Source organism: Mastacembelus armatus, chromosome 8, assembly GCF_900324485.2.
Source record: "Mastacembelus armatus chromosome 8, fMasArm1.2, whole genome shotgun sequence".
In the NCBI taxonomy this organism is placed as follows: Eukaryota; Metazoa; Chordata; class Actinopteri; order Synbranchiformes; family Mastacembelidae; genus Mastacembelus; species Mastacembelus armatus.
In genome coordinates this window covers 18,763,130-18,776,474 of record NC_046640.1, presented here as the reverse complement: position 1 = coordinate 18,776,474, position 13,345 = coordinate 18,763,130, and the positions used below count along the sequence as shown (strand labels likewise).

Sequence of the window (13,345 nt, the reverse complement as noted above, 5' to 3'; positions counted from 1 at the left end):
TTTTTTTTTACACTGAGTCCAACCAGGTAACCACACATTTCATCAAGAAGGAAGAGGACAACAATGGAACAACCATAAACTGAGACAAAGAAGAAACTTGATTAAAATACACCAACACAACACTTAAAAATGAAATTGTTCATCGCAACAATCATTCAAATCTTGTCACTCATAAAACAGTAATTTGCCTTTGTTACATAGTCGTGTACACAAAACTTTACTCACTAACACATTTTACCATTAAATCCTCATTTGATTGAAAAAAAAAACAAAAAAAAAACAAATCTTAACATTTCAGCAGTTCTTCTCACAAAAGTGAGCTCAACTCACAAAACCTCTATAGGTTAAACAGAGCCTGACTGTTTATCTGGAAAAGAGTTGCCTGCAAATGTACCTTTAAATTTAAATTTGCACTGGAGTACCCCCCCCCCCCGTACCTAAACAAATTCCTTGTGTGTGTGTGTGTGCGCACACTCACTTGGCAATAAAGCTCATTCTGATTCTGATTCTGATTCTGAAAAATAACATGTAACACCTGATAGTGCTCACACTGTGGGGACAAAAATGATTTTGTGACTCAGACTACCTACTAATTGATGATTTGGTTTAAGGTTAGGGTGAGGTGAGATTTAGGCAACTGGTGGTTATGGTTAAGTCTAATATAGTAAACTAATATAAGTCAATATCAAGTGAAAAATGAATGCAAACATGCAGGTTTCATGTATCTTATCTGTTGGCTCTACCTGTTCTCTGTGTTTCTTTCCTGCATCAGAAGCTTTTCTGGAGTCTCCACTGCATTATCCAGCTGTTATTGCGTTAAAATGGAGTGGACACTGCTTTAAAAGGACAAGAAAACAACTGATGTGATTAGTCATTGTTTGCAAACCATAACCACACCCTCTAATAACGTATGATAATTGATTCTGGCTAATCCCCACCTGTTACCATCTGCACCATGGGATCTTTACTCCAACAGCCACATAAATACCAAACACTGCAGCACCACTCCTTCTGCACATGGTGCACTTAACTGTGCTTGCATGAAATTTGCAGTCTGTGTGTAAAAGCAAGAGAGTGATGATGCAATGCTGTGCTTATTAAAGCATGCTCACCTGCATCTAACACAACACACTCACTATCCCACACACAGACAATCTGAAAAGCCCAGACCCACCAACTCAAACATTTAAAGGGAAAGCACAGATTGAATTAAAACCAGAAAAGAAGAAGACAGAATGTCCTGTTAAACACATGAAGGAAAACAGGGGGAGAGGATAGAATAGAGGCAGCGACAGACAACAGGACATGATGTGATGCCTGGAAACACTGCTACTGCTTTGCACTGGTTAACAAACTCTCACACTGTACTTATCATTCATGGCCACCTCTCCAAAGGGAACACACACATAGTGTAAACCACAAGTGTCAGATGATTACTCAAGATATGTGTTCTCTGACCCATGAGTCTGGCTGGACATGACCTACTTCAGTCAGACCCAGGCGAGACTAAGCTAAACACCACACACAGCTTTGTGCACAAACTCAAGCATTAGCTTACACACACACACACACACACACACACGCGTGCACATACAAATTGGGCAGCCTGTTATAACAAAAGCTTTACAAACACATAAACAGATTGACACTTAAGCACCTTTTCCTTCTTTGAGAAGTTTGAAAGTAACAGGGTTTAAAACATGACAGATTCTCACCATAAAATGAACTGAGTTCATGTAATTTGGACAAAGTTGTATAAAGTTGTATGCTCTAAGGGTTTACATTTTAAAACTGTGGCCTCAAAGGTGCTTCCCCAGCAAAAAAGTAAATGTGCGGCTTATACATTAAAATTTAAAAACAGAAAAAAACACCACCAGGGTTTAGAGAATTGCTACACCAAGCAACCCCCCCCCCCCCCCCCACCTAATTTCTCTAGGATGTTGTGGAACCAGAATTCCTGACCAATTACAATGAGCCCAGGAGCAAGAAGGAAATCTGGGAGATGAGTTCAGTTTGTGTTTAGGTACACCTGCATGCACATGCTTACACACACTCATACACGTACACACATACACCATGGAATGCATCAGACACACATTTGATATGTGCAGTTGTAAATATTGTACAAAAGCACACAGCAGGTCCATCAGTACTGCAGTGACTTTCTTACAGTCCCTCTCCAAAAAAATCTTCATCTTTTCCTAATTTTTTTTTAAAACTTGAATCATGTTGATTTTCTATGTCAGCTCCCTCTCTTCTTCTCTCTCATACATGTAAGAGTTATATCCAGGTGGCTGCACATACTCCTCAGATTTTTCCCAGTCCGTCACCCATCCAGGACCAGCTCCTCCCCCTCCTCCAGCCCCTCCTCCATTGAAACCCATCACTGGTTGACTCATGGCCCCGTATTGCCCACCTCCACGGTACATCTCCTCTGTCTCATTGGCCAGTTCATCCTCATTAATGATACCGCATTTCTCTTCACTTGTGTCCTCTATGTCTGCCCATGGCTGCTTCTCTCCTGAAGCAAAGATTCCTATTGAAAAAATGATCAGAAATTTAGACTAAGGTCTCCTGTGCATGCTCACAAAGCACTACATTCATAGACAAGTCCTACCATAGAAAATCACTCCTCCATAATGAACAAGGGAAGCTATAAGGAAGACACCCTGCCACTCCTCACGTGTCTGAAGTGACAGAAATGGTGTTGAAAACAAATGAGTTTGGCCAGTCTCATCGTGCATCATCAGGCTGATCACAAGTGCAGGGACATACCTTGTGTTTGGTCATGGCTCCAACTATGAGAGGACACACCATTCCAGATAATGTTCCTACCCCGTTTGAGATGCCCATCAGTATGCTGGCATATCGAGGGGCAATATCCAAGTGATTAACATTAAACCCTAAAAATAAATCAAACAATGTGATGTTCCACTGTTTCTCAAGCTGGTTTTCATGCTTACTAGTGACACATCTCACAACGAGTAAATAGACATCAGGGGGAGAGATTTAGGCTGCTGTTGCAATTTAATAAAGATAAGTTAACCAGCTGATAACAGTAGCTTCATATTTTCTGTACACACAGCAGAATGACATTGACTTCTCCATTTAACTCTGAGCAAGAAAATCCAAACCTAAATGTCAAACTGTTCCTTTAAAACAAGCACAGCAGGCTTTTGTTAAAATACAATTTCTCTGACAAACCTTTTTGATCATTTAAACTGAACCCAGTCAGTTTTGAACTGTTGAAAGGTTACAGCAATACATCAGATTAAATCAGGCTTTCAGCATATTAGTTTAGACCATCTCTTACCTGAGATGGCAAATCCACTGAAACCCACAGCAAGGACTAAGAAGGAAATGGCAACACCTTTTGTGTGAGAGTATCCCACCACCAGCAGGAGGGTGGCCTCCATTCCAAAACCTGAAACACATCCACGTAAACACAAATAAAATACCACAAGACCAGAGCTATGAGCAATGCCATCCACAACTTCATACTCAGTTTAAAAAAAAAAAAAAAAAAAAAAATCACTGGTTACCTGTTACACAATAAAGCAGTATATTGAAACGTTTCTATGAGTTTCTATGTAAAGTGGCTTGATATGATTTTCTTGTGATTTGGTTCTATGCATGTAAATTGAAAGAACAAACACCATGTTAGAAATCGTACAGACTCATCCAGCCTTTAAGTTATGCTTAAATAAAAATATGATTCATGTACTGGCACCTATTGCATTACTTTATGTCAGTGCCTTAATAGTGGCAATGCATGGACCTTCTTCTTTTTGCCTCAGTTTCCTAGTCTCTCAGTTCTGTTTGTGTTTGGCCGACTTAGTGTAAATGGTGTGACAAATATAAACATCCCAAAATATGAACAAATAGACCTGCATCCAAATAGTCACACAAATACATCAACAAAAATCTCTCAGCTATTGTTTTTCACGTTGATTCACTACAGAAAAGATGATGGCATCTTAACATCTACCTGATGACAACATCTGGGCAGCTTGGCTTAACTGACATCCAGGTGTGGGTGTCCTCTCGTGTGTTTTGCCACACACAAAGTCTAGTTTATTTAAAGACAGATGTTCTTTTGGGCTCACTGGATTCTCACCTTTACTAAATAAAATGTTTCTTGAGTTCATTCCATATTTAATCTTTTACAATCAGGCTCATTTTCTATTTCTCAACATTAGTCTAGTTTTTACTGTCATAATCTCAAATCTGAGATGTTCTAATGCAAACCCCAGTAAATCAGCGCGTTGTCCAGTTTCTGCTCTGACAATGCTGTCAGCTTTCTCTAGTCTTTCTTTTTATTCCTCCTCACTCCCCTCCACCGTTTTTGCTCTCACCTCCACAGTTCATGAGCTTCCTCACGTTGGTGGTGGACATCAGGTTGTGAGTTCTCAGGTAGTCTGCCAGTTGGCCTCCAACAGGCACAACAATGGTCATCACCAGATGGGGCAAAGCTGACACAATGCCCACCTGAAAGACGAAAGGAGAGAGGAGCTGAATGTGTATGTTTGTCATTACTAAACAATTCAAAACCTAATAACTATAGTTTGCAAAGAGATTGCAAATCTTTTATCTAAACCCAAGATAGATTATTTTGTAATAGCACATTGAAAATTAAAAGTAGTAAATACTTCTACTGTTTAATGCTCCTGAACTGTGATATAAGCTAACAAAGACAATCTAAAAGAGAGGAGAGAGTGTAGAATACTAATAGTTTGCTCTGACACTGACCATGCAGTTGAAAGCCTTAAAGTTTTGCAAACCAACTTAAATCTTTATCAGCGTTTTGAGACAAAGACTTGGGTTAAAACAATACATGAATTTCACTTAAAATTCAGTTGAAACACCATTAATTCAAGGCTCTATCACCAAAACTAAACTGCACTCAGCTAAAGTTGGGTGCTCAAGCTGTGGGCAGATCCCAGGTACTGAAAGAAATCAAAGGAAGGAAGTTTTTATAGCTGTGTATTTGGATGATATGATCTCACCTTGCTGATCTCAAAGCCAAAGACTTCTTCAAAGTAGGCTGGCTGGCTGATGAGCAGCAGGTAGAACGTCCAGCTCCTGCAGAAGTTGGCCACAATGATGGCATAAACTGGCATGGAGGTGAAGAAGTGTCTCCATGGGGTTTTAAATTTCTGTCACCAAAAGGAATAAGACATTACTTGGATCCACTGACTACACTGAGATGGATCAAGAACTAGAGTCAGCTGAATGTGGGTTGGTTGACAGGCTGCACATAAACATCAAATAGTGCCATACATGGAGAGGATTAAGAAACGCTGCAGACTCTCCAATGGCATCTTCAATGTACTTCCTCTCCTCTGGTGTGATGGTGGGATGCGCTGCTGGACTCTCATACGACACAAGAATCCAGAACAAATACCAGAATATCCCAAAGCTGCCTGGGAGAGGGAGAGAGGCAGTGAACTGGCTGAACAGTCACAGTACTGCAGTAAACCAACAGATACCCCAGTATAAAGATATTCAGGATACTAACCATAGACGTAGAATACTGAAGGCCACCCAGTGTATTGCACCAGTATCCCAGCTAAGGGCATTGCCACCACAGCCCCTGCATAGGATCCTAAGAAGGCACCAAACATGAAGTAAAGCAACAGCACCAGGGTTTTACCTTTTTGGTTATAAAGTAATTTCAGTGCTCAAACAGCTTCATATATACTGTTAATGAATAGATGTGGAAATCCACATCTTCTACTTTAAATCTTTAAAAGTCTGCAGGAACCTCCTGCAGCTGATGTTACAGAAGGTTAGTGCAGATGTCATAGAAAGTGTGTTAGTATGGTGTTGAAACATTACCACAAAAGGCCGTTGTAGCTAATCGACTTCTTTCCAGAGGAGGTGCCCACTTGGCCCAGATCCCGTGGCAGGCTGGGTATGATACACCCTGAAGGACAAAATAAAGTTAGTGTTGGAAAAGGTTTACACATCACCCTTTAAGCACATGCACATGCACATGCAGGAACATACTGCACCTCAACAAGGCCCTGGCATATCCTGACCAGTATGACGCAGCTGTAATGGCAGCGAGCAGCAGATGGAATCAGCATGTTGAGGGTGGAGGTGGCCACTATGGCAAAGCCAAACACTCTTAAACACACAAAAAAGAAACGCAAGGCCTCAGACTGAGTGTTCAGCGACACTAACCATAGCAACCTTAGAATCATGAAATATTCAAAATATATAAATCTTCACCTATTAGCTGCAAATTTTTGACATATAAAACCGCCCGGAATCTGTGTGACGATGTAGCCCCAGAAGAAGGAGCCATGGATCATCCCTACTGTCTCAGGGTCCCAGGTGAACTGTGCAGCCTGGAGAAAAAATATATAAATTAATGACATTTAATATTGAAAACAGAGAGGAACAATCATCAGACCGGTGACCATACTTTGACAGCACCTCCAACTTCTTTATTTTCTTCACTATTTTGATGTGTTTAAATAAATGATGCTTTTCAGTTCCAAAATTAAGAAGGGAACTGATGTTTGTATTGTATTGATGTTTATATTTTTATGATGACATTTAATCTTTAGTGGCATTAAATAGGTCAAAAGCTTTGATTTCTTACCACAAGTACTTCCTTGTTGCCTTTGTACACGGTGTGGTCATTGACCATGCTTACAATGGCCACGCCCAGGTTGCACCGGATACCGAAAGAGATGCAGAACCCCAGTCCAGACAGGATGGCGATGATATAACGCCTCGGCAGGCCAAAACAGGTACAGTCCACCACCGGCAGCTCCTTCTCCTCCACCAGCTCAGGGCGGCCCTCTGCTGATAGCTCAATGGTTTCTCCATTGGGCTGCTGCTTCTCAATGAGCCTGAGAGGAGAGACAGAAACAGAAACAGAGGCAGCATATAGAAGAAGGAATGTGGATCCAGAAATACCTCAGGATTTTGGCAAACGCATATAAGATTATACCCAACATAATTCAATCTGATCTAAATTTTCTGCCACAATAAGTTTGGTGTTGAACTTCAGTAAAGTTCTACAGATTTGAGCCACACTACAGAATGAACTTATTAATGGACCCAATTCTGAGACTAGCTCAGCTTAAGAGGTTATTTCCTTTAAGAGGAGAAAGAAACATTCCTTGTGGATAAACAGGCGGGGTTATGAGGGTGAGGTCACACACTGATACACACCTCCACTCAGGACAAAAACCTGCAAAACAACAGAACAATGACTCTAAAGGGGATTTCCTGGGAATATTATTGGCAATAATACAACTGATGCTTTAAACAAATCTCAGTCTTCTCTTTATTTTCATGCACATCTTGCAACCACCACATTTATTAGTGAGGAGATCTTACACCTTTGTGATACCACCATGCATTGTGAGGTTGTAAGAAGTGTATATCCATTCTTTGTGCATGTTTTTACTGCAGAGAGTTTGTAGGCTTTGTCACACACACCTCCATGCAGACAACATGCACCATGTTGGGGCTGTGTCTCACTCAGCATGTGGAAGCAGCTGTCACTAGCCAAGAACACACAGCACATTCCCTGAGTGCCTGCTCCTACAGGTCGCCTGGGACCTGCTACGACACCAGTGTCCCAGACCCAGGTCTAACCACACAGATCCCAGATTACCACTGAATGGACAGGCTTGGAAGTTTATGCTGCGAGGTTACTGCTTAACTAATACTAACATATATTAGCTTCCTCTGTTCTACCCTTTACACAATTTTAAATTGTGCACATTTTTCTAAGAAGAGACCAGATTCTTTTATGCTGTTACTCAGGAGTCAAACAGAGAAGGCAGGAGAGCAGCCATCTGTGTGTTACAGCCTCCATGCTCTCAGCAACACCACCCACTAACACACAAATACTGTACAAACATGCAGCAGATGTAAGGACATGCTAGGTGCAAATCCACATTTCTATTAAATCAGATACAATGTAACTGTGGTGTTCATGTTTTAACATGAGCGTGTGTACAGTATTTTGGAGTACATTTGAGTTCATAGGGTGTCGCACTTGTGTGCTGATCCAGTTAGTCAGTGAGCTGGAGAATTATGCACAAAAACAGGAGGAATCAGGACAAGGATTTGTTCCACATGATGAGGGTGGTTGCATTTTTGAAAAAGGTGTTTTAAAGATCAGGTACCTACTGATGCTGGACTGTATTTCAAGTGGATATTCAAGATGATTCTTCCCTCTCGGGGGCTACATACACCGAAAACCCAAAATAACTTACTCACACATACTAACACAGGACAAGCCAGACTCTGACACTGGTTAATTATTCATGTGTTTCTGAGTGAGATAAATAATTCACTATAGCTTTTTACACCATAATCTGTCACTACTTATCTATGTCTTGTATGTCTGCATCTGTTATATTTCTTAGTTATGCTTGTGCATTGTACTTTCTCTGCTATACACAACAGATTCTGCATAAACTCCTTTAGAATTCATGCAACAAAAACATGAAATATATGCAGGTATAATGATCTATAAATTGAACCTTTAAAACACAGTGAACAAAAGAAAAATAATAAAGAACCATTCAGAAGTTTGTAAGAGATTATAGAGGTTAGACTCCCTCTCTCTCTCTCTCTCTGTCTGTCTCTGTCTCTCTCTCTTAAGCTGTCACAACATTCGGATTAGGATTACAAAAATGATTTACTTCCGGAAATGAATATGGAAGGACAGACTAGCACTGGGCATGGTTCAGCATGTTTCTCCCTCTATCACAACCCACTGTTGAATTCATGCTGGCATTTGATTCTGTTGTTTTTCTTACCTGCACATATTTTTGATTCAAATGTTTAATGATTCCTTTTTTTTTTTTTGCCGAACTTGTCAGCAATGAGTTTGGTAAAAATTGATAGCAATTACCCATTTGATTTAATAGTGTGACTGAAATTACTCCTCCAGTCTGCTGGCCTCTAGACATGGAACTTTAACATATGCACCATAGTGCAGAAAATTCAAGAAACAAAGAAATGACATTGTAAGCGATCCTGTAACAACAAACTGATCAAAAGGCTGATGTAGCACAAAGGAAGGCACATTTTTCAGTTGGCTGTATTCACACTGCTGTCCTCTCTGTAGCAAACAGACGTGCTGACTTCGCTCCTGAGTGGAGCTCAGTAGGCTCTCCTGCTTCACAGATAGTGAAGGCTGCAGGAGGATCCTCATTAAACCTCAGAACAGATTGCAGCCTTACACTTTCACATATGCTACCAGCTAACGAGGCTAGCTCACAGCAACAATTACTGTTAATTACAGATGCTTCCCACTAAAAAGCAATCTAGCTCTAGCCAAGGGTCTGCTCTTCTAATGCTGTGTTTTAAAGTGGAAGGATTTTACTGGCACTTTCAGTTAATGGACAAATATTACCTTGATATAAATCAGCATTTGTCACTATATCTGCCTGCAAACACAAAACCTTTTTCATAATTGTGCTGGTTGGTATGTTACACACAGAAAAGAAGAGCAGTCCCTGGACATTTCCCTTTCACTCAGCTGATGTAATTTCTCTTGTTAGCATCATTCGGACCCGATTGGTCTCATCTGGCAACAATTAATGAGCAAGCGAGCATGAGCAGGCAGGAGTCCCGTGACCTCAGGCTCTCTGAAATGTCATAATTACAACTGTAACAGGCTCAGTGAAGATTCACAATTAAAACACAGTTGAGATCTGTGCTTTTCACCTTTGCACAAGAAGAAAACTATATAAGAATAAAATCTGAATAAATATCTGATATAAAATGTACAAGACAAAATCAAAGTGATTCATCATGAAAAAGGCACTTCAGGGCATTTACCCACTGGATTTCATATAACATATAAATCTCAATCAGATATAAAAAAAAACAACAAAAAATAAAAAACTTGTTAGTTTGCATGCTCACATTAGATTTCATAGATGACTTCATCACTCCCTAAACTCAGAGTAGACAACAACTGCACTCATGTTGATTAAGATCACATTTGCTTTACATTGTGAGATAATTATTTTGCTTAATTTCTAGATTTACAGTAATATGTTGGCTATGGTAAATTAACACTTTTTTCACATGTTGGTTCATGACCTGAAACCTTTTTAACCTGTATATTAAAGTCACCAATTTACAGAGCATTCTGCATAATCCTTTGATAAGAGGATGAAAGAGACAGACTCTGACAGTAAAAATTATATAACATCCGTGCACTGAATTGATCAAGCATTGTACCATAAGCCAGCGCTGCTTTTCTCTGTTCATGTCAGTGTCCACTCTCCTCCTCTCTAAATTAGATTGAGGTTTTCTAAAATTTTAAAGAGAAATTTCTGTTTTTTGTAATTTTGATAGTGGTGTCTCCCCCTGCTCCATGAGCCTCTCCCTCTCTCTGAAGTGAACAGATTGGGTCTCAGTGGGACTGTGTCACCCAGGGAGACACCCTGCTCCCCATCCTGTCACGCTGCTTTTTTTTCTGCTGTGACACACAACGTTCAAATAACCACATGTGACCTTCATAGACTTATCTATACTCACATAGTATAACTCAATCAGCGTGAGCACTGACTCAATATGCACGCACACACATGGCTTCTTGCTTCCTCAGTAAACGACATATGTGTCACAACATGATTAGCATGTTACATATTGAGAAATTATAAAAATGCTATTTTTGGTTGTTTCCCAGGTGTCCCAAAGTGTTTAAAGCTAAAACCTAACAACATTAACAGACGATGGAAATGCTAAATACTGCAGCTGTGCTGACCACAGGGATACAGGAACATTGCTCCCAGTCACCAGGCATGCTGAGCGGCTGCAGCTGACTTTCCAAACTGCTCTGATGGATTCATCATGTGTGACATCCTTAGAGTACATTTTGCTGCTTCCACACACAACAACACAGGTAGATTGAAACAGCTGCATAAACATACAGAAAGAAAAAAGATAAATATAGAGAAATCAGGTATCTTATACAGTGGCACTCTCCCAGTGATGTAATTAAAGATAAGCTCTCCTCATGAAGCCCTGCAGTCAGACAAGCACAGTCATTTAAAAGCCTTTACCAGACCTCTATGCAACAATTTTATGAGATGCAAAATGTCCACGGGATGCTATTAGAAATTTTTACAAACGTCAACATATGGACTCATGCTACACAGTTGTAACATGAGTCCTTGTAATTATATTTCACATGATGCTGTTGAGGAGTTACATGGCACAAGGAGATGAACAGATGATATTTGGCTACTTATTTGAAGATGTTAAAAGAGTTAGAGGAGAAAGGTAGAGTGCACTTGACCTTACAGTGGTGAAGTTTATGCTTACATAGTGCAGTTTAATATAGAAACAGGAGATGCATTCTGATAGAGAAAACCTTTAAATAATTGATGAACTCCTGGCTGCTTTCATAAGAAAGGATCATGGTTTGTGAGGTGGTGACATCACACACAGACATAGACATTTGTTCATACAGTGCAGGGCCTCCTTTACACATGCACACATTTATACACACATATTTTCATATCTCAAAACATCCATTGTTACATCAACTTAAAAACAATCCACTTTTTCTTTGAGTTATACAAATCTCTGGCCATAAAAAACCAGAGTTCACTAGCTAAGCCATGGAAACGTCCGCTAAAACCAATCTGAATCCAATCCAAACATAACACATATCTCATAGCATCAGCTGTGACCATACACATGCATTGCTCACCACCAGTAAAACAGAAAAAGCCTGAGATTTGCATGTCTGTTAATCTGGGAGACCCTGATAGGCTGAGAGTTGTGTCTCAATGGATGGATGAAGGATGGAGGAGGATGGCCAGACTGGAGGAAGTGACATGGACTGGGATGGAGTGAGTGGGAGGAGAGAGTTTAGGGATTTGTGTGGCTCAACAGCTGGACTGAAAAACAGGCTATTTCAGGACGGGATTTATACGTTTGGCTGCTACCTCAAATCCTGAGAGAGTGAAAGCTTAAAGCAGTGGTTATTGCATGAAGGTCTATCAGTATCTTTAATCTCTTTTTTTACTGAAATATTGGCTACACACCCATCTGTGTTGCAACCTTTGGTTTGATATGCATTTTATTATAATACACACAGCACTTTAAGGCATTTATAATTACAGTCTGCTGTTATATATGTTGATTTCATCTTTAAAATTGACAGTCACAGACATGAGCTTGAGTCTGTGATCTCATGGTCTGTTAATCCAAGAGAAGCAAGTAACTTTTGGCAGTTTTGTCAATTATTTGATTTGGATGACCTTCATTGGTAATCACGACATAATTTTACTTTGCGTTTAAACAAAACAGTAAATGTTTGGATAGATAGATAGATAGATAGATAGATAGATAGATAGATAGATAGATAGATAGATAGATAGATAGATAGATAGATAGATAGATAGATAGATAGATAGACAGACAGACAGACAGACAGACAGACAGACAGACAGACAGACTCTCATCCAGGTCGGGCCAATAACGCACGGACATATTATGTAATCGCACTTTCTTCTCCTCTGAAACACCAACATACTCTACTTTAAGTCAAACAAACCGGCAGGAAAAAAACACTTTTACAAACAGCAGCATCGTTCAGGATTTGTAGAAGTGTGCAATTAAGTATCAAACCAAAACAAAACAAACCAAAAAAACACAGCAAAACTCCTGTGCCACATGTATAGGCCTACTACTGTAACTGCACTGTGCGACTTCTCTTTTGGTACAGTAGGATACAGTTTTCCTCGTTAAATATAAAATACAGGCAATTCGTGAAGTGAGAGTCAAACATTTGCTCCATCACTTGCGGCATTTTCACCCAGTTCTTACAGTGCAATCACTGCGCCATGCGCTGCGCTAAGCCGGACTTTCCCCGCTACCTTCATGATGTTTGCGGTCCAAACCCATTCCCCCAGTTAAAAGCAATAAAACCGCACTTTGCTTTGCCACAGGGTTACTGGTTGGAGGAGAACGGAGAGAAACCTGCATCATGATGAAGTGCAGTGTCCTGCAGAACAAAACTATCCTCAAACACATGAAAACCGGGAAAAGTCAGAGCTGGAATCACAGATATGTGAAATGTGTGTGTACCTGTGAATTTTCCCCAGAGTTTTGCCCGCGACCGCCTTGAACCTGTCTGGTCTGATCTCCATCCTTGCGGCGCCTTGACCCTGCCGGTGTGCTGATGTCCCACGCACCGTCCCGTTCTGCCCGAGTGCGCACAGTCCTCTCTCTCCCCCACGTCTCTCATCCCTCCCTACCCGCGAGAGCTCACTTCTCTCTCAGATGGGTCACAGAAACGCTGGGCCTTTCAAAGTGCAAGTTCACGTTTGGTCTCTGTTAATAA

General features: G+C 40.5%; 1 protein-coding gene across 1 annotated transcript; it reads right to left on the bottom strand.

Annotated features, from left to right (window-relative positions):
* Positions 1-2,237: 2,237 nt before the first annotated feature.
* slc17a7a (solute carrier family 17 member 7a) lies at positions 2,238-13,151 on the bottom strand. Its single transcript, XM_026324529.1, has 13 exons — positions 13,090-13,151; positions 6,611-6,863; positions 6,235-6,353; positions 6,015-6,129; positions 5,839-5,926; positions 5,519-5,605; positions 5,281-5,423; positions 5,007-5,156; positions 4,356-4,488; positions 3,314-3,424; positions 2,776-2,903; positions 2,618-2,687; positions 2,238-2,536 (listed from the first exon to the last, which is right to left on the bottom strand). The coding sequence occupies exons 1-13, from the start codon at positions 13,149-13,151 to the stop codon at positions 2,238-2,240; spliced, it is 1,758 nt and encodes a 585-aa protein (XP_026180314.1).
* Between the last annotated feature and the right edge of the window lie 194 nt (positions 13,152-13,345).

Excerpts from the sequence above, each read along its gene's own strand:
- slc17a7a (XM_026324529.1), bottom strand. The coding sequence starts at position 13,151 with ATGGAGATCAGACCAGACAGGTTCAAGGCGGTCGCGGGCAAAACTCTG. Across the intron at positions 5,606-5,838 it reads AGCTACAACGGCCTTTTGTG|GATCCTATGCAGGGGCTGTG; the intron begins GTAATGTTTCAA and ends GTGCCTTCTTAG. Across the intron at positions 5,424-5,518 it reads TTCAGTATTCTACGTCTATG|GCAGCTTTGGGATATTCTGG; the intron begins GTTAGTATCCTG and ends TCCCTCTCCCAG.